Source organism: Macaca thibetana, chromosome 3 (genome assembly GCF_024542745.1).
Source record: "Macaca thibetana thibetana isolate TM-01 chromosome 3, ASM2454274v1, whole genome shotgun sequence".
Taxonomy (NCBI): Eukaryota; Metazoa; Chordata; class Mammalia; order Primates; family Cercopithecidae; genus Macaca; species Macaca thibetana.
Window position 1 is genome coordinate 25,198,963 of NC_065580.1, and position 26,142 is coordinate 25,225,104.

Sequence of the window (26,142 nt, forward strand, 5' to 3'; positions counted from 1 at the left end):
GACACAAAAATTGGATTACAGAAACTTCTTCCCTCCAATCTCTCAAATTACTTTCTTACTGCTATTTTCTATTCCCTCTTTTGTTATTTCCTTGCATCTTTTCTGCAATATTTATGGACTAATCCAACAATTTAACTTTTACCATCTTACACTCGCACTGCTAGGTGCAATCTTACAGCGTGGTACCACCTCAGATATGAGATTCTGTTGCAGGTGTACCCTCAATGTTCTCTGACTTCTTTATACCTGTCTCTGATCAGGCTCATCTCCCCATTTATCTTAGTAGCTATTTCTTTAAAAAACATTTGCCCTTTCTGTATCTGCTCATTGCTTATTCCCCCATATCCTCCTTATCTGACAGAGAAAGGAAGGGATCTACTTACATACTTTCAAACATTTGACCTCCTATCCCAAACAAAGATATGTTCAAATCTGTTTCACCCTCATTCATTTCCAGTAATTCCTCTACTTAGGCTCTTGGGGATCTTTTTTCCCCGACCTATCTCCCCTTTTTCCTGTATTTTTACTCTTTCCATTATATAGTCCCTAATCCTCTGTTATTTTAAAAATGACTGGATGAATGAATCTCTTCTCTGCATTCCTCTCTAACAAAGCTGCTCCCTCTCCTTCAAAGGCATTCATCAAAGGAGCAGCCTGCACTAATTGACTTCCCTGCCTCACCTCTCATTCATGAAATCTCTCTCCAAGGTCTACTTTATGACGTAACCCATCTACTGCTTTTTGAAAAATTTTTAGTTATTATATTTTTCATTTCTAGATTTTCTATTTGCCTCTTTTACAAATCTACTGGCTTTTCCCTCCCACACTGCCCTGTTCTTGCATCATGGAAACTGCCCTTTTCTTTATCTCCTTGAATGTTTTAGAAAACAACAATTTTTAAGTTCCTTTTATGAAGTGGCTTTATATTCTTTATAATCTTTGGTAGTTCTTATAGATGTCAAGTGTCCTGTTTGTTGCATTTGCCTTCTTTTCTAATGATGCTGCATTTCCTCATGTGGTCTGCTACTTTCGTCTGGAAGCTCTACTTCAGTGCGACATCCTCTTTAGGACTCTTGCATTTGCCCTGAATTTTCAAGATATCACTGTGAGGTAGTCTGCATTTCCCTCTTCTGGGTCCTTTGAGTTTCACTGGTTCCAAACAGGGTTTTAATTTTTTTTGCCTTTTTTTATTTTTTACTTTTGGCTTAAGGCTTTTTCGCCCTATGTAGGTAGTACAGATTGAGGTTCTTACTCGCACATATCACATGAAGTGTGGGATTCTGATTTCTTTTAGGGGCTACTTTTCTACTCTAGGTTGGGTAGCTCCTTCTTAAGTCCCAAGTTTTCTTGGTTCCATTCATGAATGAACTAAGAAATACGAATGAAACAGTTATTTGCATAACTTCTGCACGGATAAAGCTCCCTCACTGCCTGGAGGATGTCAAGATGCTAGCCTCTATTTGACCTCTAAATGTGGTCCTGAAACCTTTGTAGCCCACTCAACTTCCACATTTGTCTGTTTCTGGCTTTTAATTCCTCTTTCATTCATGGCATCTGGAGAATTCTCTTTCATCTGTCTGAGTTTGGTTACATATTTAAAATGCTTTTAAAGTTATAATTTTTTAATCCAGAATTTCTACAAGTTAGAAACAAGAAAAGGGCTTTTTAAATCTATTCGTACCAAACTTTTGACAGGAAATCAAAATCCAGTCTTAAATCAACTGCAATCAGGGTTCTAGAACCATTATTCCATAGAAATTGCTCTGCCAACCCACGAGCACTTTTTATTTTATTCTTTGTACTCTTTGACTGTTCTAAAGCATCCAACACTTTTGATTACTCTCTTCTTGAAATATTACTCTTTTGCTTTCCATATCATGTTCTTTACCTACCATCCTAACCTTTCTTAGCCAGACTGACGGCTCTTTTTCTCCATCTGTACTTCAAATGCTGTGTTCCACAGAATTCTGTATCGCCCACTTGGGCAGTCATCTTCTTGCCCAACTTGAACCACCTATATTCTGATGACTCTGAAATTATTATCTCTAGGGTGGCCCTGTCTTCTAAGTTTCCAGTCTGCATATCCAAAGGCTTACTGTAGAACTCTACTTGAAAGTTCCATCCACATTTCAAGTTAAAATGAGTCAACAGGAACTCAATTTACTAACTACTTCTCTCTCTCTCCCACTGAGCATCTAATGTGCCCTATTCAAGCCATCCTGTTATTCAAGTCAGGAACGAACGCAGTCATCCTAATTACCCAGTCACCACATCCTGCCAATTCCACCGCCTTAATATCTTAATAAATATGTCATTTCCTGTCCAGATTCACTGCTATTAACCTATATTTTAACCCTCATCTGTTTTCACCTGGACTTGGCAATAACCTTGTAACTGGGCTTCTCGCCTGCAGCTACAAGACCATCAGTTCACTCACCACATCAGTCAGAAGAGTCATTTTTCTAAACTACAAATCCAATCATGTTATAACCCTTCCTACAAGTCTTCAGTGACTTCTAATTCCAGGTAAGACCAAGGCTAGACTTAGCAAGCCATGAACATCTATCTTTTCAGCTTCATCTCCTGCTATTCCTTTTCTCCTTTGTGTCTGTTCACTATTCCTAGCCAACCCCTTGCCTATGCTGGTTGAACATATTACCCATAATGAGTATTCCAAAGTTTTCCAAATGGGATCTATTATTTCCTGCTTCTGTGTGTCATCTCTGCCTAGAAAGCCTTTTTCTCATCCTCCTTGTTTGCCTCTACTTGTCAAGCATTGCCCCAGTTCCTCCCTTGGTACATCTGAGTCCTCTTTTTTTGTGCCTCACCACCCCCATACCAGAGGTTTTCAATCTCGACTAAACATTAGAATCACTTGGGGAAGCTATTTTAAAAACCAGATGCCCAAGCCATACCCAAGACCAAGTAAATCACAATCTCTTGGCTGTGGGACCCAGGCAACAGAAATTTTTATAGTTTCCCATGTGATTTAAATGTGCACTCAAGGGCCATAACCTTTGCGTTTGCCAACCTCTATTTTAACTGGTCCTTCTACACTTTTTTGCAAGCTGGAATCCCACACTGGATGATGAGTTCTCTGACGGCGATGAGTTCTCTGAGGGCAGAGCTGATTTCTTATTAGTTTTTGTGTCCCTAGTGCCTAGCACAATACCTGGTATATGGAAGGCATATAAGAACTGAAATACAGATAAAAATAAGCCCTCTTCAATTTCAAAAGTCGAGATAACTTATTGCACTAAAAGCATCTTAATGGTTTCAGTTTTCTTCTCTGCACTAAACAACTTCGATGAGCTGTCAAGTCATTTGGCATTTAACCAAATCACAGATCACTCTGTGCCATGCCCTTCTCCATGCCTCTCTGGATTCAATGCAAATCAGGATAATGAATACAGGTGTGTCCCCCTCTGAAAAATTCCAACATAAAATAGTCCTGACTCGTAAAACAAATGAACCAAGGAGAGATTATTAACAAGCCTTTCCCGTCTACGCTACTTATTCCTAGGTGGCCTATTATTGGAAAGTCTCCTCAAAAACTCACTTTCTCTGTGAAGAATTTGTTGACTATGTCAGCCTACAATGATCTGTCCCTTTGGAAACAAAACAAACAAAACCCCTCCTTTTACACTTATCCATAACTTCCCAGTTAGCACTCTGTCTGATACAATGGGGTGGGCAAACCATGAGCTGCGGGCCACCCTACCCATCGGTGGTCTTTGTATGTCCTGTAGGTTAACAGTGGTGTTGGCATTTTAAAATGGTTTTTAAAAAACTAAAAGAACAATATTTTGTGACATGTGGAAATTATATAAAATTTCAATTTCACCATTCATATCTAGAAAGAATCTTGGCTGTGTGAGATTTCACTGTTCACATCCAGAGAGAATCTTGGCTATATGGCTCAATTCCTCTTAGACCCACACTACAGGTCAAATTCTGTTTCACAGAGTGAGAAGCCCAAGCCCAACTCATTTTGTCAACATCTACGTCTTTGAGCCCATCCGTGCTGGCCTGTACCTGCCCTCAGGTTCAGGAAATAGTCGGAGCTGTAGGTGTAAGATGGTATTGTACATTTTGAAGGGCTAGAATTTTCCATTTTAGCATTAGCTGAACTAAAAAAATTAGGTTAGGTTGGAGGACATTAAAGGTACCCACATTATTTACTTACATGTTTTTAAAGGACTGGATTAATTCAGTAATTCAAGATTATGTTATCTCTAATATGCATCGATCCCATTTTATTAAAAAATGGTCATCCCAATGAATGAAAATGCTACTAACATACTGCCCTCAACAATATATATATTAGTACATACTAGAATGAACATCAATCCCCAAAGTAATCCCAAATATTCTAATTTGAAATACTGGCATTGATCAGCAATATACAATTACCGTAAAGAAAATTTTTCACTCAAGTGGCAAGTCCACCCTGACTAATTGCATTTATTTGTTTTTGATTTTCTGATAAATCAGATCATGTGGGTTACAGAAGTCCAGGACATATCCAAATAGCCTCAAAAAAGAAGAGCTATACCTCCAACAATTATTCCATAGGAGAAGCAAGGTTAATCATCCCTACCAGAACCATAATGTACTCATTAATTCACAGCTCAATGGGCCACAGACACAGCCATCTGTGTAACTATTTGTATCTGTTCCCAAGAGGAGGAGGAAAATAGGTGTACCTTTTGGTACAGGTGATGAGGCTGCCAAGAGAAAGGTCCACCCTCGAGATACGGCTGAGTGAATTTCATTCAGAAAACATCTGCTGGTGTCGCCTGGCTCTGATGTGTACCGCTTCCTCTCTGGAACAGTTGGGAAGTGCGAGTGTGCATGGTCCCTGGACACAGCTGGGGTGCTGAGTCTTTCATTAGGTAAACAACCAGGGGCAGGTGGGGCTAATTGGATTCAACTGTTTGGTGACAGCCAAGGCACGATGTTTACTTTCCCAGACTGAATCTTTCAAGATACTTCAAAAACTAGGAGCCAAGCTCAACAAATGAACCCTGGACAAGGCTGGTCCAAATTAAAGTGCCGTCGTCCAGTTTAGACTGTGAATAACTGGACCTGCAGCAGATGAAACCGCAGTGAAATGTCTGGCAGCACAAGTGATAATGATAATTAGGGATGCAAAGATAATAGTATTGTGCTGCCAAATAAAACAAAACGAACACAAAACCAAAACCAAAAAGTCAGTTAAGATGGAGCAGGATACATAGGAAAAGAGGAGAGGAACATCAGAACATCTTTGACACCATACTCAATGCTGGTCAGAGAGCTTTATGATAATGTATATGTCTACCTGAGAATGACAACTTCTGATAACTCTGGAGGGCACCCATGGAAAACAGAAACCATCCAAGGGGACCTCGGGAAAAAAGCTTTGGAATGACAGTTTACAGAAGGTAACTCTTGGGGATAATTTAATAACAACCTTTAAACAGACAAGTTCTCATATGAAGGGTCATAGCTGATACTTAAAAGATCAAGAAGAAAAAAATTATACTGTAACACAGGTAGTGGACCAAGAATTCATATAAAATCTGTATCAGGTGGGCGCAGTGGTTCACGCCTCTAATTCCAGCACTTTGGGAGGCCGAGATGGGTGGATCACCTGAGGTCAGGAGTTTAAGACCAGCCTGGCCAACGTGGTGAAACCCTGTCTCTACTAAGAACACAAAATTAGCTGGGTGTGGTGGCACTGTGATCCCAGTTACTTGGGAGGCTGAGGCAGGAGAATTGCTTGAACCTGGGAGGTGGAGGTTGCAGAGAGCCAAGATCATGCTATTGCATTCCAGCCAGGGCAACAAGAGCAAAATTCCTCAAAAAAAAAAAAAAAAAAAAAAAAAGAACTGTCTCAACCGTCAATGTTCAGATTTTTCTCATAATAAAGCAAATTTAAATATAGTCTGTGTTTGAATATCATTAAGATCTTTATAAGCAGATCTCAGATCAGATAACTCCCTATTTAAACTTTGCATGTCTTCCCATTTAACTGAGAATAAAATTCAAATTCTCTAGCCTCAAGATCCTTTATTAATGGTTCTTAATCCTGACTGCACATGAAAACACCTGGGAAGCATTTTAAAAATACATCAATTCACAGTCTGAAGTGGGGCTCAGTCTGGATATGTTTTCATCTCCCATGTGATTCTCATGTGCAGTCAGAAATGATCCAAATGATCCGACCCCTGTACCTGTCTAATGTCACTCAGTATTCATTATCTTTGCTCACTAACCTGAATTCATGCTACTTCCCATCTTCGGACTTGCTCCTTTCTCCACCTGGAGTTTTCTTCCCCACATTTCCACATGGCTCCTTCTCATCCTTCAGAACTGAGCTCAAACACCGTATCCTCCACGACGGCTTACCTGATCTTACTCCTCACTTGAACTTCTTGTTTTATTTAATCACATCATCCTTATTAATGAGAAATTTATTGTTTATTTCCACTTGATTATTATCTAGCTCCCTCCATTAAGGTGTAAAATCCACAAAAGCAAGGACCTTACCTAGTCAATTCACTTCTCTACCTTTAGCCCTAGAATAATGCTGGCTCCCAGAAGTGCTCAATGAATGATTTTTGAATGAGTAACAGATTGAAGCAATGAATGATACAACTGAAGCACCAAACACCAGGAAAATAACAAATGACCTAAAAATATCTTTCTGAACCACACACCGCATGTTCTCACTCATGAGTGGGAGTTGAACAATGAGAACACACGGACACAGGGAGGGGAACATCACACACTGAGGCCTGTTGTGGGTTGGGGGACTAGGGGAGGGATAGCATTAGGAGAAACACCTAATGTAGATGACAGGATGATGGGTGCAGTAAACCACCGTGGCACCGTGGTATACATTGTATACCGATGCAACAAACTTGCATGTTCTGCACCTGTAGCCCAGAACTTAAAGTACAATAATAGCTGGGCGCCGTGGCTCACGCCTGTAATCCCAGCACTTTGGGAGACCCAGACGGGTGGATCTCGAGGTCAGGAGATGGAGACCATCCTGGCTAACACGGTGAAACCCCGTCTCTACTAACGGTACAAAAAAATTAGTCAGGCGTAGTGGCGGGCGCCTGTAGTCCCAGCTACTCTGGAGGCTGAGGCAGGAGAATGGCGTGAACCTGGGAGGCGGAGCTTGCAGTGAGCTGAGATCGCACTACTGCACTCCAGCCTGGATGACAGAGCGAGACTCCGTCTCAAAAAAAAAAAACTTAAAGTATAATAATAATAAAATTAAAAAAACTTTCTTGTACCGTCCTATTATTGAATATCAACAATATCATCAATGAATTTAAAAGTAAATAATACAAAACAGCATCAAATGCAGCAACAATAAATAATCATATTGGCTGACAATTTAGCCTTTACCATGAGCTGTGCATTCTTCTGAGCATTTGGCATATATTAACTTTTAATCCCCACAACCACCCTGTGTGGTAGGTACTAACATTACTTCCATTCTATAAGTGAAATACAGAGGCATAGAAGGTTGGGAACTTGATGGTGGTCGGCCAACTAGCAAGCTAGAACCTGAACTGAACCAGACCCGCTGTTCTGCAGTCTGTTTTCCTAGTTATTACACTGTCTCTCTAAAGCATTGGAAACATTTTTCAGGTTTCCTGTTTCCTCTTTAATTCCATTGCCTCTCCTTTGGGCTGAAGACTGAGATAGAGCTAGTGCTTTTCACACACATACTACCACTTCATGCTCTGCGGCCTTTGCCACGTTATTAACTTTTCTGAAGCTCTGTTTCCTCATCTGAAAGGCAGAGAGAATCTAATTTAACAGAATTGTTGCGACTGACTAGATGAGCTATGACTATAAAGTCCCTGGCACAGAGACTATGTATTAATACTTTATTATTTATTTTCATTCCAGTCGAGGTCCTTGTTACTTTATGTCAAGGTCACTGCAACAGACTCCTATCTGATTATGGTAGACTTGGGTAGGAGAAATGAGGACTGGCTGCTTGCTAGAGAATTTGTAGGGCAACTGGTTAGGTGGGTAGCATCTGTATTTGGTCAGAAGGGCAGCTGATATGTACTGGAAAGGATGAGTGAAGGGATTCACTTGATCAAAAACAAAGAGTGCAAGCCCCATACAGAGACACCATGCAAGATATTGCAGACAGGTGTGTAGAAAATGACATAATAAGTTACTTCTGGAAGCTAAGAGTTCAGACCAGTGATTTCTTGATTTCTCTCTCTCTCTCTTTCTTTTTTTTTTGACCAAGTCTCACTCTGCACCCAGGCTGGAGTGCAGTGGCATGATCTCGGCTCACTGTAACCTCTGTCTCCCAGGTTTGAGTGATTCTCTTACCTCAGCCTCCTGAATAGCTGGGATTACAGGCACCCACCACCATGCCCAGCTAATTTTTGCATTTTTAGTAGAGACAGTGTTTCACCATGTTGGCCAGGCTGGTCTCCAACCCCTGACCTCAGGTGATCCACCCACCTCGGCCTCCCAAAGTGCTGAGGTTACAGGCGTGAGCCACCGTGCCTGGCCCAGACCAGTGATTTCTAACCAGTAACACATGAGAATCACTTTGAGGATATTTTTAAACTAAACTTGCCCAGGTCTAACTCTCAGTCGGCCTAGTATGGAGAACCCAAGATGTGTGTTTTGAAATTTCCCTAAATAACTCTGTGTGAAGCTACAATTGAAAAACAATGTGTTTTTTTTTTTTAAAGAAAAACAGTTAAACCAATAACTAATGAAATAATATATTTTAAAAGTTTAAATTACAATACAATGGAATAAATACTAGTATAAAGTTTTGCATAATAAATTATAGGAGCACATAATAAAAGCTCATTTGCTGAATGCCCTCTATGAAACAGATACTGTATATAGTTCATAATGTTTTTGTAGCTATTTAATGTTTAATATAAATGAATATATATATCAGTGTTAGGAGACAACATAGCTTTGAGAGACAGGTCACAAGCTGGAGCTTGCAGAGCGTTTCCCTGGTGTATGCCCTTGGCTGTTCTGAGGTTCGAAGTTAAGTTAGATTGGCAAAAGCTCCAAGGCCAGCTCAAGGAGAGTCTCATTCCTATAGAACCCTGGCCTCTGGCTACATAGGAAACCTGAAGGGCTTCAGAAGCAACCAGAGCCCCTAGTGTCTAGTCTCTGCTATTGAGCACAGTGGGGCCAGTGAGATGGTAAAACACCACTTTGATCATGTCATCCTCCTTACCAAGACCTATGTGTCAGGCCTCTGAGCCCAAGCTAAGCCACCGCATCCCCTGTGACCTGCACGTATACGCCCAGATGGCCTGAAGTAACTGAAGAATCACAAAGGAAGTGAAAATGGCCTGTTCCTACCTTAACTGAAGACATTCCACCACAAAAGAAGTGAAAATGCCGGTCCTTGCCTTAAGTCATGACATTACCTTGTGAAACTCCTTTTCCTGGCTCATCCTGGCTCAAAGAAGTTCCCCCACTGAGCACCTTGTGACTCCCCACTCCTGCCCGCCAGAGAACAACCCCTCTTTGACTGTAATTTTCCTTTACCTACCCAAATCCTATAAACAGCCCCATCCCCATCTCCCTTCACTGACTCTTTTCGGACTCAGCGCGCCTGCACCCAGGTGATTAAAAAGCTTTACCGCTCACACAAAGCCTGTTTGGTGGTCTCTTCACACAGACGCGCATGACACTACGATAGTACTCTTTTACCTAATACAGGACGTTAAAAAAATCCCCTTTCCTGCCCATTTCTACCCAACCACACTGTCCACCCTAGTCACTGTGATTTCTCAGCCTTTCTCCCATGCACCATGGTCATCCATCCTGCTCCACTGCTTGCTTGTCCTGTTCAGTCTGGCAGAAATGTCCTCATTCATTCAGTGAGCATACCAAGGGTCAACAAGGTACCTAGCCCAGTGCCAGCTCTGATGTCTGCCATTAGCCGCTGCAGGTTTCTCCTCCTCACTCTTTCTTCATGTCCAGCATGAGTTCTAGCTCCTCTCTGAAGTGGTGAAAGGGGTGAGCTGAAAGTAACATGCTTGTGTCTTAAATCAACTCAAACCAACTGAGCCTCTAACACGAGGGAAGAGGTTTTATTTGTATTCTCTACCAGGCCCAACACAAGGCAGAGAGCCCCCTTATCCCCCACCTCCAAGGAAAAAAATTGATTAATGAACTGATGATGCTAAATTGGAACAGAGAGAAAATTCCGAAAACTGTGATTTCCAATCTTTACATTATAATTTTGGGACACATGAGCTGCTGGCTGGATCTCATGACAGAGGACAGGCAAGGGGAGGAAGCACTCTGCTTAGACGTAGGCGACTCACAGGCCAAGTGCCTGATTGCTAATGTCGAGCAGTACAGAATTCACAGCTGAGTTTCCCGTTAAGCCCCAAGGGGTGTGGAGAATTAGGGAAAAGACTTCTAGCCCCATTTCCCTTTTTAGGAAAGCCCTCTTAATCCAAAGCATGTAACCTGACATCATTACCTGCGGCACAGTCCACAGTCTTTCTCTCCAGAATGAGGCACTCATAGAAAGGTGGTATGTTTTTCACCTTTCCTCAGATCTCTAAGCTCCCAGGAGCTGCCCCGGTTCTCATGGGAAGCTTGGAAGACAAGCCAACCCTCAGCAGAGGGCATTGTGAGCTTCTAGATTTTATGATTTCTCTGAAGGATATCTGCTGAGGATCACATGGGAGAAAATCAGACTGCAATGTCTTCCTGCTCCCTTCCTCCTTCCCCAGTGTTATACCATTTTGGATCATTTGAATTGTATATGGCTTTCTATTTAAGTCAGTCATTTGCTGGCAGCAAAACTAGAACATTTCCTGTTTTTCCCCTCACTGTAATCAGGATTTGGCCGTCCAAATTAGGACTGCCCTAATTACTCCTCAGCAGGTGCCAATCTGGGGGAGGGCAATAAATAGGAAGAGAGGAAGTAAGGACACTTTGCATCTTCAGAGTCATATAATAAGAAAACACTGTCTCCAGAAACCTGAGTATGCTGATTAACCAGCAGGCAACAGCACCGTGGGGGCATGTGTTGTGCCTTTGAGTGTGCATTGTTGTATAACAACTAGAAAGATGATTTTCTATTTATTCCCTTTCAAAGCCTCACAGAGTACTTTTCCCAATCCTGAGAAAAATTTAACATAGGTCCATCATTCAGCAACTATGGTAGATTCCTCCCAGATAATCCCCTGTGATGTGACAGTGGGCAGCAACAGGTGGCCACCATTTCAGAGACTATGGGTAGCAGAGATGCCACAGCAGTAGAGTTTCTTACGGGAAGGAATCAAAATGCTCCTGACGACCAGAATATGTCAAAAACCAAAAGCAATGGCCATGTTCCAGAAGTAGTAGTCCAAGGGAGACAGAGTTCTGCTGTTTGGACAAAGCAGTAAAATATGAATGACAGAGAAATAACTCAATTCCTGTAGAACAGACAGACAGCATGGGCAAAACTATCCATGTTCCCGCCTAAACCAATCACTCCAGTTGCGCACCCCTCCTCTACCCTTACTTCCCTGGCCAAAAACATAATTTCAGGGATTTTCTCCTTTCTCTCTTACATCACCAAATTTCCCTTCTTCCCAAGTCCATTTCTTCAAATACAAGTATGTACTTATTTCTTCTATTTAAAAAACTGTGACTTCACTTCTCCAGCCACTATGCCATTTCTCCGTACCCCTTTGCAGCAAAACTCAGTGTAAAAGTTTTGCCTCTATTTACCCTTCCTCTACTCTTAGTTTGTTTAAGGCCATGCCTGTCCAGTTTTCATCCCTGCTACTCCACAAAAACATTCACATTTATCACTCAGTCCATGCTGAGCTCTAATGCTGGCAACACTACAACACTACATTTTCTAGATTTTCCTCCTCCTTCTCTGGCTGCTGCTTGTCAATGTCCTTTGATGGTTTCTCCTCATCTTGCAAAATTCATAAAGTCCATGGTCCTCTTCTTTGTCTCATGAAGTCCATGGTCCTCTTCTTTGCCATGAGTATACTCCCTCTTGTGAAGATTTCATCTAGTCCCATAGTTTTAAATTCCATTTAGCTATACTATTTATATGTCGATGGCTGCCAAATATCTATCTCCAGGCCAGACCTCTCCTATTTTGATGCATATGTCCAACTCTGTCCCCCATGTGGCTAAGAGACACTCCAAATTTAAGCCCTGATCGGCTTGCCCAGACCTGCAGCATCCTCCGTCACAATAGCTGGCAACTCCATCCATCTTTTCACTGCTCAAATATAAAACCCTGAGAGTTATTTTTGATACCTTTCTTTATCTCACACCCCATCTTCAATCTGGCAGGGAATTCAGCTGGCTGGTTCTTCAAATACATTCAGAGTTCACTCAGTTCCCTCCATCTCTGCTGCTACCAACAGTGCAAAGAGTCCTCATTTCTCACCTGGGTTACCACTCTAGCCTTTAGTTGGTCTCATTGCTTCCATCCTTGTCTCCCTAAAGCCTATTTGCAATACTTAAATTTTAAAATACATGTAAGATCATGCTGCTCCTACGCACAATCCTTGTAATGGCTTCCCATTTCACTCACAGTAGAACTCAGCATCCCCAGAGTGGCCTACCAGGCCCTCCATCCCCCCTTGGTGATCCTCCAATACCCTTCCTCCTCTTGTTCACTTTACTCCAACCATGATGGCCTCCCTGCTGTTCCTTAAAAGTGTCCCGGAGAGCCCTGCCTCCTGGCCTTTGCCCTGTGCCAGTGCACTCTTCCCAGATGGCTGGTCAAACTCTTTCAACTCCTTGGAGCCTTTCCTCTAAGCTCAACATGACAGAGCCTCCCTGGGGCATCCTATTTAAAACTACAACCTGCTCCTCCCACACTCCTGAGTCTATCTACTTTACACCATTTCTTTTTTCCACAGTACTTACTATCTTCGAAAATTCTTTTTTTGTTTTGTTTTGTTTTTTGAGACAGAGTCTCACTCTGTCACCAGGGTGGAGTGCAGTAGCGCAATCTCGGTTCACTGCAACCTCCATCTCCCAAGTTCAAGCGATTCTCCTGCCTCAGCCTCCTGAGTAGTTGGGACTACAGGTGTGTGTCACCACACCCAGCTAATTTTTTTGCATTTTTAGTAGAGACGGGGTTTCACCATGTTGGCCAAGATGGTCTCAATCTCTTGACCTCATGATCCGCCCACCTCGGCCTCCCAAAGTGCTGGAATTACAGGCATGAGCCACTGCGCCTGGCCCTAAAATTCTTCATGTTTTATGTTTTACATTCATTTATTGTCTATCTCCCCTCTCCCATCCACAACAGAACATAAACTCCATGAAAGCAGATATTTAATCTGTTTAGTTCACTGTTATATCTACAAACTCTTGTACAAGCACTCAATAAATATTTGTTAGATAAATGGAATTCTAGAAACCAAGTGAATGAATTGTTTTAAGGATGCAGTGATCCACTGTGCTTGTTAATGGTTATTGAGATCAAAAAAATTCCTGAGAGGTTTAACAAATTTAGGGAAGGATCTTGTGGTGCCAAAATAATTCAAAGCATGGAATCACAGAACCACTGCTGAACATTTTGAAGGTATCCTGACACACAGGAAAAAGTGCCTGGGAGCAAATCCCTGATGTTCATAAAAGAAAAGGAACATAAATTACAGAAATGGGGTGAATTTGGAATTGTAGGCAAAATTCTGAACAGATAATTAAAAAGTAGTTCATGAATAATTTGAAAGTGGTACTCACTAGAAGCTAGAAGGATCTCACAAAGAATAGGTCAAATGATCCTTTCCTAACTGACTTGGGGCAGCGGTAAATTCGGCTCTTGGTTGTCTTGATCTTGTTTCCAAAGGTAATTTGAAAGCTGCCCAAGAAGAGAGTTCCTAAGGAATGGTTTAGTTGGGACAAGTGGGTCCTAACAGTAAAGGGATGGGAGGATTCCTGAACAAATATCTAGTATTGTCCATAACAGGTTTGCATGCCCATCTTGGGTGGACATGAGGAAGGGTTGGCTGCATTAAAAGAATTAGGCTGGGAAGACACCAACAAGAAACCTGATCAATCTTTTACAGGGTAGATTATGAAATATGTGGAATAACTGTTATGGGAACTGGTAAAGGCAATTACTGTCATTACCATTATCATCATTATCAAAATAGCAGCAAATCATTTTGGGGGGAGCATATTATTTTGCGAAAACCGGTTACAAAAGATTGACATTTTTTGAGACAACCCTTTGAGAAAAGGACTATTATTACCTTTTTGCAGATGAGGAAATCAAGGCAGAGAGGCTGAGTAGCTTTTTAGGGTCATATAAGTAGTAGGTAGAAAAGCTGGCATTTAAACTGAAGCTGTAGGGCCTGCTCTTGAGCTAAAGCCCAGGTTCCTAGTTAGAAAAACATGTGAACTCCTGAGGCACTAAGTAATATATACGTCAACATACAAGGAAGTGTCAGGAGGTATAGCTCCCAAATTCTCAACTTAGTCCTAAGCTGTTGGACATTTTTTCAATGACATGCGTAAAAAAATGACTGCTTATGTAATCAAGGAAGACATGGAACTTACAGGAATAGCTAAGATTTTTTGATGACAGAATGAAGATTCAAAAATATCTCAATAGGCTGAAATGATGACTTAAAAATAACATTAAATTTGGCCAGGCATGGTGGCTCATGCCTGTAATCCCAGCACTTTGGGAGGCCGAGGTGAGTGGATCACCTGAGGTCAGGAGTTTGAGACCAGCCTGGCCAACATGGTGAAATCCCGTCTCTACTAAAACTACAAAAATTAGCCAGGCATGGTGGCGCATGCCTGTAATCCCAGCTACTTAGGAGGCTGAGGCAGGAGAATTGCGTGAATCTGGGAGGTGGAGGCTGCAGTGAGCTGAGATCGTGCCACTGTACTCTAGCCTGGGTGACAGAGCGAGAATCTCTCTAAATAAATAAATGACATTAAATGTAATGGGTAAATGTGAGATCCTGAATTTGTGTTTTACAGAAATCACCACAAATACAGCATAGAAAAGATAATACTAATTTCAATCAGTATTTCTTCTATAGCCAATCAGTGGCCAAGTCTTATCAAGTTTACCTCTTTACTATCTCTTAACCTGTTCCTTCCTCTCCATTTTCCTTCCCTGTCCCCTAATTCAGACACTTAATGTCTCTCTCCCCTCTATCTCTATACTCTTGCTTTTCAAATCCATCTTACACAAAACTCAGAAAAATTTCCCTAAAGCACAGGTCTCCACATGGCACTCCATGCTTACCGCCCACTCAGTGGCTCCTTGCTACTTAATTTAAAAAGGCAAAGGTCCTGGAGTCTGACATTCGCGATCCTCCAGTCTGACCCAAGCCTTCCTTTCCACATCCCAGACATTTATCACTTGTTCTTGCTCTTCTTCAAGCCTCTGTCTAAATCCTCTTTATTCTTCATAAAGTCTAGTTCATATCCTTCACCAAGCCTTCCCAGTTCTCCTTCGTAATTTCTTCCTCCCACAGCAAGGCATTTTTACCTATCCTGCCATATTTTCTGTCATGAATTAATGCTGTGGATATATGCTATTTCTTTGTCCCGTATTTCCCTTTCTATTCTTCACCAAGAATATAAGCACATGAAAGGTAGAATCTTGACTGATTCATTTCTTTATCCCCACACACCCACACAGCATCCTGGTAAATGCTCAGTAAATACCTGCCAAGTGCAATGATAGGACACACTAAGAAGCATTGTGTCCAGCACTGGTGCTGCTCAACACCCAGAGTGCATCTGGTCACGTGGGGAAGCCGAGGCGGTGGGAGGATTGCTTGAGGCCAGGAATTAGAGACCAGCCTGGCCAACATGGTGAAACTCCATCTCTACTATAAATAGATTAGATAGATAGATAGATAGATAGATAGATAGATAGATAGATCGATAGATAGTTGGGCATGGTGGCTTGCGCCTGTAGTCCCAGCTACTCAGGAGGCTGAGGCAAGAGAATCACTTGAATCCGGGAGGCAGACGCTGCAGTGAGCCAAGATTGCACCACTGCACTCCAGCTTGGGCAACAGACTCTATCTCAAAAAAAAAAAAAAAAAAAAAAAAAAAAAAGAGTACGTCTGGAACACTGGGCATAGTCTGGGGCATTCCTCTTTAAGATGGACACTGCCAAGCTAATGGGTAATGGAGAAAGATGACTGGGATAGTTCGTAGACCAGGGCATGCCAGAAACTGGGAATGTTCAGTTTAAGGAGGAAAAACAAGACTAAGTGGACTATGATAGCTATCTTCATATATTTGAAGGGTGTTCATAAAAGGATTAAACTGATGAATTATCACTCAGAGAAAAGAACTATGTCCAATGGATAGGAGAGTATCACATCAAACTAAGAGAAAACTTCCAGATGAAAACTATTCAACAATGATCAGTCTGCTTTGCAGATGCAGTGGCTTCCAGCCACTTGACCTCTTGAGAGGCAGGAACATAAATGATTGGAGAAAAATCACGCATGATGAATATGGTGCCAAGCTACAAGAACTTACAACATGTCTTTCAAGACAACAACATCAATAATGCTATATAAATGGCCATCAGTGGGATTTGCATTCTAGAGACAACTTGACCTTATCGTGGTCAGGTTATGCAACATCTCTACTATAATTACTATTTATCAACATTATTATTTGTGAGAAAGTAACTGGGTGCCCATAATCAGGTAACTTACTAGAAAAAGAGGGCATGCCCTACTTAAAAAAAAAAGCTTTAAATTTAATGGAGGTTAAACATAAATTTAAAATGTGATATTATTAAAATGCAATTATTTTTAAAATTTTTAATTTTTTAATATTTAGGTTTTTATTTTTTATTTTTTGAGATAGAGTCTCACTCTGTGACCCAGTCCAGAGTGCAGGGGTGCGATCTCGACTCACTGCAACCTCCACCTCCCGGGTTCAAGCGATTCTCCTGCCTCAGCCTCCCGAATAGCTGGGATTATAGGCATGCACCACCACACCTGGCTAATTTTTGTACTTTTGGTAGAGACGGCCTTTCACCATGTTGGCCAGGCTGGTATCGAACTCTTGACCTCAGGTGATCCACCCGCCTCGGCCTCCCAAAGTGCTGGGATTACTAGCGTGAGCTACTGCACTGGGACTAAGTGTTAATAGTTAAAATATTTTATTCAATTCTCTTTTGGTAGATGAGACGTTGGTACTACCACTTTGGAGTATGGTTTTGTAAAACTGAAAATCCAAGACTCTATGGCCCAGAAATTCCAATCTCAGACAATTAACCTAGAATAGTGGCTTTTACAATTGTTATTGGTGTATCCCTTAAAATAATTTTGGAAAACTATATTCTCCTTCCTTTTTTAAGTTGACATTTAATTTTTTTTAGCATGCTTTTAAATAGATGCAAAAGACATAAATTTTGGCATATCCTAAAGACTGACAATGTTAAAAATCACTATTTTAAATGTATCCAATGGCCAGGCACAGAAAGACAAATATTGCATGATTTCACTTACATGGGGACTCTAAAAAAGTCTACAAAAGACTCACAGAAGTAGAGGGAGAACAGTGGCTGCCGGAGGCTGGGGGCTAGCGGAGTGGGATGGGTGTGGGGTGAGGTGGGGAGATGTTGCTCAAACCATACAAAGTTTCAGTTAGGAGGAATGGCATTTTGAGAATGATTGAACATCATGATGACTATAATTAATAATAACGTAACATATATTTCAAAATGCTGAGAGTAGATTTTAAATGTTTGCAGCACAAAGACACACAAAAACAAGTATGAGAGGTAATGGATATATGAATTGGATTGAATGTAATCATTTCATAATGTATTCATATATCAGACCATCGCATTGTACTCATTATATAATTATTATCTGTCAATTAAAATTTTAAAAACAGTATCCAATGGAATCTCAATGCCACAGGGATTTGATACCCTCCATTATATATTTAAAATACATATGAACAAGCTCTTCTTTAACAGTTGGATATTTTTCACTTTTCCTTTTCCTCTTTGAATTATTATTTCTATTTCATTTCCTCACTGAAATTTATCCTAATGAAATATATTTTATGCTTGAAATTATTTTATTATTCCATTGTAGCTTTTTAAAAAAGACTATCTGTATAAATTAAAATCCAAAAACTTTAAAGTTTCTGTTACCACAAGACTAAATTTTAACTTTCTTTTGTTTGAATTACCATTATAATTATTATTTAGTATACAACCAATTGACAGAATTGTTAATTATATGTATGATTTTAACCTAAATATAAGTTTTGATAAATAATTATTGAACACAAAAAGTTATTGGGACAGCATCTCAATGAGATGGTTGTTGATTAATTTGTCCATGTAACTGTGGATAATTCTTATTGCTGGAATCAGGAAGGTTAAGCATTAATCTATGTTGTATTCCTCTGCCAAATCAATCTTCTGTGAACATTGCTTCCTTGCTCACTTATTATAAGTGATTCCCTATCTGCTATCCAACATCTACATTTTCAGGATCTTATTTTTTATGACCCCTTTTTAGTTGGTCTTATTCTTCCTATTCAACATTATCTCCTGCTAGATTCTCCTAGGAACTCTGTCCCAGTCAAACTTCCTCCTCATTGTCCCCTTTAAATAGTGGGCAACTGGGTTGGGTGCGGTGGCTCAGGCCTATAATCCCAGCACTTTGGGAGGCCAAGGTGGGCGGATCATGAGGTTAGGAGTTTGAGACCAGCCTGGCCAACATGGTGAAAGCTTGCCTCTACTAAAAACAGAAAAATTAGCCAGACGTGGTGGTGCACACCTGTAGTCCCAGCTACTCGGGAGGCTGAGGCAGTGGAATTACTTGAACCCAGGAGGCAGAGGTTGCAGTGAGCTGAGATTGTGCCGCTGCACTCCAGCCTGGCGATAGAGCGAGACTTTATCTCAAAAAATAAAATAAAATAAATAAAGTAAAATAGTGGGCAACTGTCTCATTGCTTCCTCCATCCTCGCCTTTGTGTATTCTTTCTACCTCTGTAAATTTCATCAGTCCAGCACATATCTCACCTGCGAAACCATTCCCGATTACAACCCTTTCTCTTTCTTGTGTTTTGATCCCTCTGCCCTCACAGTCCATATTATACAAGCAGCGCCTGATTACGTAGTGCACTTCACCTATCTAGTCTTCAATATAGAGCACACAAAATTTAGTATTTTATTATACATTCTTTTCTTCCCTAATTGTTTCATGTATTGTGAACCAGATTGTAATTTGTTTCTATTATAAGCTTTCTTAGAGAATTGCTATGATCTTTTCCACAAGCCCAGAGAGATTTTTTTGAACCTAGGGAAGGAAATCAGAGGGATAACGGGATAACTAATGGTTTTCAAGTTCATAACAATGGTTTTTCATTGCTACTGATGCTGAAAACAGGGGTAACTGTTCTTTTTTGACAGTAGGAATGCTACAAATTAAATGTCAGGAAGAATATATATATATATATATATTTTTTTTTTTTTTGAGACAGAGTCTCGCTCTGTCGCCCAGACTGGAATGCAGTGGCGCGATCTCAGCTCACTGCAAGCTCTGCCTCCCAGGTTCACGCCATTCTCCTGCCTCAGCCTCCAGAGTAGCTGGGACTACAAGCGCCCGCTGCCTCGCCCGGCTAATTTTTTGTATTTTTAGTAGAGACGGGGTTTCACCATGTTAGCCAGGATGGTCTCGATCTCCTGACCTCGTGATCCACCTGCCTCGGCCTCCCAAAGTGCTGGGATTACAGGCGTGAGCCACGGCGCCCAGCCAGAATATATTTTTAATTAAAAAGAAATCCTATTAAAGATTAAGAGTTTCAAATTGCTCTATTTTAAGGATCTTTTTAACCATAAGATAGCCTAACCAAGATCTGGAATTTCCGTGAGGAACATGATCTTATCATTCCAGGTTTTCATGAACATCAAGGCTGACACATAATCCGAGCCACTCAATGGCAGTCCTAGTGGCTCTGTCCCTTCATCACTTTCATTCTCTCTGTTGTTCCGACTACACAAAGGTCTAGGAGACTATTTCCATGATGGATGTTCTCATCTCTTGACAAACTCAGAGATGATCCTTTTGAAAATTAGGCTATTAAGGCAATTTCACCAATCAGAACCACCCTCAGGCTCAAACGTTACTTTGCTTAGCTCCTAACAGAAGCTATACCTGTAAGCTGCAGTGCAGGTGTCCTTGTACTCCTGGAGCTTCACGCACACCATGTTGAGGAATTGATCTGAATATGCACTCAAGTCATGCATCAGGTTCAGGAGGTCTTGCACTGTCTTCTCCACAATGATTGTGCTCTGGAAATGAACAACAAAGAGAGGATATGAGATTTCTGTAGTCAAGTAATGTGTAGGACAAGGAAGGACAACTCCAAGTATGTCATAATTTAAGGTATCTGAGCTTTCCTGGAAGAATGTGACATTTTGAAATATGAACTCAAAACAACAACCAAATAAGAATCTTACACAGCACCGGTCTTCCCAAGACCTGAGCAAGTGTTTTCTCTGGAAGGACACAGAATAGGGATTTTCAAGTTGATATCATGGAATTCTTGACACTCACAAGATAACTCTGGCTTTTAAGACAGAAAATGCATATTCAGCTGGAGCCTGATTCATCACTCCAAGGCTCTTTGAGATTAGGAACCTATGACAGGCAGCACAAAGAAAAAACCTTCCATGATTTATTTTAAAAGTTTCAAAACCATCAATCTATTCAGAATAACAATTAACATTTGTATTGTGTTTTACAGCTTGTAGAATGTTTTCACATACACAGCATATGTTATCTCACTTGAGACTCACATAATAATCATGATAATCATGAACATTTATAGAGTTCTTACAAGTGCAAAGTACAATGATAAGCACTTTGTATATTTTATTTCCTTTAATTCTCTCAACACCCCTACCTATCAGGTGTATCCTATAATCATCCCCAGTTTAAAGATGAGGAAACAAGCTTAGGAAGATGAAGTAAACAAAGAAGGAGCTCCAGGCTTTGCTCTTCTAACTATACCACTCTGCCTCAGAGCCAGACCAGAGTTCTGCTGCCCACAGTGCATTTTCTCACGAGATTACAGTGTTTCATATTGCTGTCACCACTGTAGGCGCAGGGTCTAAACACACTCCGACATATTTTAAAACTGAATTAAAAAACTATCCGAAAGGAAAAATAAGCCCATCTTAAAGCTGGACGCCAACAGAATTGTGCAGCAAATCAGTGTTATATCTGAAAAAGACACATAGTCAACAAATTCTAAATCTTTGATTAAGAAAAGACTTAGTTGTTTAAACCATTAGTTCATGCCTCTTTCAAGAGAAGCAGAATTACACTGGGGTAAATATTAATCGCATGCTTAGCAGCTTGGAATCCTTCAGTCAGTAACTGGCTTGTTGATTTTATATTTATATAAAATTACATAGGCTATGATAAGCTTAGCCATAAAAGTAAGCTTAAAAAAATACTCTTCCAGTCTTGACAGTGAACTATGAAGAAATCAAATGCATTTTTATTATGCTTAAATACAGATGATGGGGTACAAGGTTCTGGCTAATTATTTTCTAAAAATCAAAAGATTAAACAAAGGTGTATAGCTCTTCTCAACACAGTGGTGGATTAGCTTGAATTATGAGTTACACTTGCATGCTTATTCAAGATTTGGTGGTAGAAGTTTCTTGTCATCTTTCCCCTTCCTCTCATTTTTCCCACCCCAGTAAAATAATCAGAAGGTGAAAAGCAAGGAGCACTTATATTCTGTAAGGCAAACCTCATAGGAAGCCAAATTACAGTCTCTATAGAATCCCCACAAGTTCAACTTCCTTTTCTGTATTGATTTTAAGATTAAAGTACTGCAGCTTCACCCTGATCCATAATCCCATTCCTCTGTATTTGTGTGTGAGTGACAGGAATTGATTCTGCCTGGCTACACGTCCTTACACTAGGAAGAATTTAAAATCCTCATCCTGATTCAGAACACAAGATATCCTACAACATGTGGGCAGCAATTAACAAAGGAGACTGAAGTTCAGCCATCCTAACAAAGCCTGTTTAAAATCTAAAACATTGCAGGGAAGACGAGCATGAGGAGATCCCTCTGATTATTGGGAGAAAGAGCCTGGTTCTACTCCCAAGTATGCTATTGATGACCATCTCTGGGGTAGGTTTGGGTAGCCCTTTCCTTTCTTATGACTCAATTTAGTTCTCTAATAACCAAGGATAATTGGATTGCTCCTTTACTCTGTTGGCCCCCATGACTCATGCATTCAATTTGTGTACTGGCGCTTTCACACTGGACGAATACTGTGTAACGGCCCTCAAGGCATCTCAGGTGTATTTCGTCTTCCTGAATAGATTATCAGCCTCTCAAAAGGGATCAGCATTCCTCTTTTCTTTTTGTCCATCTCCCATCCTTCTCTTCCCTCAGTTGTTTATAATCTCTCAGGATTTTCAGGACAATACTATTAATAAAAGAAACTAGACTAATAATGTTAATACACAGAATAAATCTCCGAATGCCATATATGTGAGGGATGTTAGACACAGACACCTTTGCATTTTGAAATCTCCTTGGGTGGTTTGGGTTTGGTTTGTATTTATTGCAGAGCTTTCAGCTGACTAGAATTGTGCTGACAGCATTTGGAGGGGAAGGGATGACTGCCAACACCTCTGCATATCCACTGGAGGTCAAGGTTTTGGGGATGAACAGGAAGTACCAGCAGGGAATGATTAGATGCCATGGTTTAATTCTAATGGTTGTGCTCAACACTGAGCCTCTGTGATGCTATATGATTACATACAATTTTCCAGCTATTTGGTTGGTTTACCTTGTCATGGTAGCACTCTGGATAATCAATCACTACATTCTCTTCAAGAAAAATGACACTGTATTTTGCCAAATGATGGGTATTTTTACAGGGAAAAAAGTTTCCATTTTTCAAGAATTTATAACAATTTCCAAATCAGTGGCTTTGACAGATAAATGTTGAAAATATCAAATTTCTAACAAGGTCAATCCTGTTTTTATTTATTTGATCTCTTTAGCAATGCAAATGATTTACTGACACATTATTAATTTTGGGATTTGCTAATGTTGACTATAATGACTTCATAATAAGCAAAACCCTGATTTTCTTCATTATAATTTCTATTAAACAAATCATAAATGATTGATATTTGCTTAGAAACAACTCAATTCACATTTCTTGCAACTTATTACCAGCTAATAAAGTCTATGCATGACATGAAAAATGAGAAAAGAAAAGATAAATCCCAGGACAGTTGATGTAATAAAAAAAATATTGCTGTGGAAAATAAACACCTAAAGTTTATTACAGGGATACGCTGGTAATCTAAAGTATAAAGTGAACCCGTTGTTTGGTTCTGCACTTAAAAAAATTTAATTAGTGAATGAATAAAGATGATTGTACTTTTGAGAACTAGTCCACTGTTTGCCAGAATGGGGCTCTGCCTCATGATACTAACATCCTGTTACAGAAAATCGGCTCCCAGTCCACATAATTTGGAAAATACTGAATTAAAGAAAACTGAAGTGGTGTTTTTACTGGATGACTTCAGAAACCTTTAATATGCTAGAGTCATGAGGAGTCTTAAAGAGGCCAATGCAGTATTCAGTCTTCCCTTAACTACCAAAGTAATGAAACCATTGTTCATAGTCCATCTTTTCCCATCTACTGGAACAGTGTTTCACGGTTTGGGAATAACTCTCCCTAATTCTCTGGTCATACTAATCAGGACCCTAAGGCCCAATGACATGTTTGAGGACACATGAGGAGTACCACTGTGAACGGGGTGAGCTTGATCAGGCCTCTTAATTCTCGATCTTTCCTTCTCAGCCCTTTCATGAACACCAATCATCTTCAGTTCTGCCTCCAGCCTACCCCTCTAGGCTTCTCTCTCTCTTTTTAAAAGTTTTTTTGTCCATTAAAATTATTATTATTATTACTATTTTTTCCTCTATGCTTCTCTCCGGTTCCTCTGAACATGCCCATCTTTTGCTCCAATCACACTAAATTACTAGTGACTCCTTGCCTACAGCAGGCTACTTTTTGCCTCTGTGCCTTTGTGCCTCCTCATCTTAGTGTCTGGAATACTATTCCTAGCTCATGACTCTCATCTTTGGAGATTACCTGCTCTGATTTAAATGCCCCTTCTGTGCCACCAGAGGACCCTGGCATTTTGGCCCATGCTCTAATTGGAGTCTGGTAATCACTGGTTCAATTGACCATCTCTTCCACTACGCTGCTAATTCCTGTTGATCAGTGACTGTACCTTCACACTTCTAACACCTCACAAGGTATCTGGCATATTGCAGGTGCTCAATAAACATGTATTGACTTAATGCACATGCACAACACATTCAGAATAGGGTGAAAAGAGTGAGTTAGAGTATAATCGTAGTAGTGGATAAGAGCCTGATTTGGTAAGGTGAAATCAGACCACTGCTTCCTTATTACTACACTGTATCTTTTTTTTTTTTTTTTTTTTGAGACCGAGTCTCACTTTGTCACCCAGGCTGGAGTGCTTGGCTCACTGCAACCTCCGTCTCCCAGGTTCAAGTGATTCTCCTGCCTCAGCCTCCCAAGTAGCTGGGACTACAGGTGCGTGCCACCACAACTGGCTAATTTTTGTATTTTTAGTAGAGAGGGGGTTTCACCATGTTAGTCAGGCTGGTCTCGATCTCCTGACCTCATGATCCGACTGCCTCGGCCTCTCAAAGTGCTGGGATTACAGGCATGAGCCACTGCGCCCGGCCACTACACTGTATCTTAATTTCCATGGTTCTAAGGAGTGAACATTTATTGTGGCTGAAAGTCTTGGGTATTTCCACAACAGCACTCTTAACTTCACCTGATTGTATTATTTTCTATAATGGCAATTCATTATATATGTATATATAACTGAATGTGCTCATTTTAATGTTTTAAGACATAAATTTCCAATTCAAAATGTGCTGATTTTAAAGTTTTAAGACACAAATAAATTCACAATTCAGAAACAAAACCAACACCAAAACAACTTTAGTTTGGCGAATGGAGTCTCTATATCTGTGTTGTTTTACTTCCTGAGAGGATACATCAGAGATGCTGCTAAGAATCTAAGGTTCTGTATGGTCAGAGAAATATGTCTATCGCTTCAGACACACATCTCCAGCACCATCTCACACGTGCGTGCGCACGCATGCACGCACACACACACACACACGGAGTGTAGGGCAAGCACACCTGAGAGCAATAATTTAAGCATCTCCTTAGAATGATCCTGTGTGGCAATGCACCTGAATGTGTGTTCCGAGCTAGGTAATTTGGGAGTGGTTAACCTGGAGATTCCTTCCTTATCTATGATAAACATCTGAGGCCCCTGGCTGATTTCATGGAACACCAGCCATACGGGGATCGAGGCCCTGAGTTTTGGGTTACGTTAAAGTTGCCAAGTGGAGGTGGTTGGTGGGAGGGTGGTAAGTGGAAATGCTCTATAAACTGCATGACGTTTGTGGGTGGTTGTGGTTTTCCCGCCCAGCCCGTCCCCACTGGACTCTCTCCCCTGTATTAAGCCCATAATAAAACCCCCTCTCTCCTCTGCTGGCTCTGGGTCTCTTCTTCCACCTCTTGAACCTGATGCGTTTCCTACTGAGGTTAACAAGGGTTTGGCACAACAAGAAGCTCGTAAAAACGGGGCTTCACAAACGTTTGATGACAATAATGGTTTTGTTTATTGGGGCATATTCAATGACAAGTCACTAAAACTTGTATATCATATTGTCTTTGCAGTTACTATCAGCTCTAAGCTGTAGCTGGCTGTAAACAATGATAATAACTATGAAAACGACAGTAATGATAGAAGCCAAAAGGAAATATGCTTTCCATTTTTTAATCTACGCTTTGATTTGTGTGATGTTTAAACTGTTTTGAATGTGTCCTCTCTTTACTAAGATGACTTGCAAAAGGCTGTACATCCAAGAGCTGGCGCCTGAGGAACTGCCACCTCTGTGCCTTCCAAATCAGCCTCCACCCTGAACGCAGAGTCATCTTTTTGAAAATTCTACCTCCCACAGAAATGAGTGTTCATGTCAATCAAAAGACATGAACACAAATCTTCACAATGATTTTATTTATTT

The 26,142-nt window shown here is 40.7% G+C and overlaps 2 protein-coding genes across 4 annotated transcripts in view; one reads left to right on the plus strand and one right to left on the minus strand.

The window, feature by feature from the left end:
• Positions 1 to 26,142, minus strand: part of EXOC4 (exocyst complex component 4) — an 816,109-nt gene that overhangs the window by 152,721 nt on the left and 637,246 nt on the right. For all 3 annotated transcript variants that reach the window (XR_007723890.1, XM_050782435.1, XM_050782436.1), the window contains exon 12: positions 20,166 to 20,302. Coding sequence is in view for 2 of the 3 variants with exons in the window: in XM_050782435.1 (XP_050638392.1) it covers positions 20,166 to 20,302 (137 nt within the window). In the remaining variant the exon portion in view is untranslated. The remainder of the gene's footprint in view (positions 1 to 20,165; positions 20,303 to 26,142) is intronic.
• Positions 1 to 26,142, plus strand: part of CHCHD3 (coiled-coil-helix-coiled-coil-helix domain containing 3) — a 1,241,194-nt gene that overhangs the window by 105,422 nt on the left and 1,109,630 nt on the right. The window lies entirely within an intron of this gene.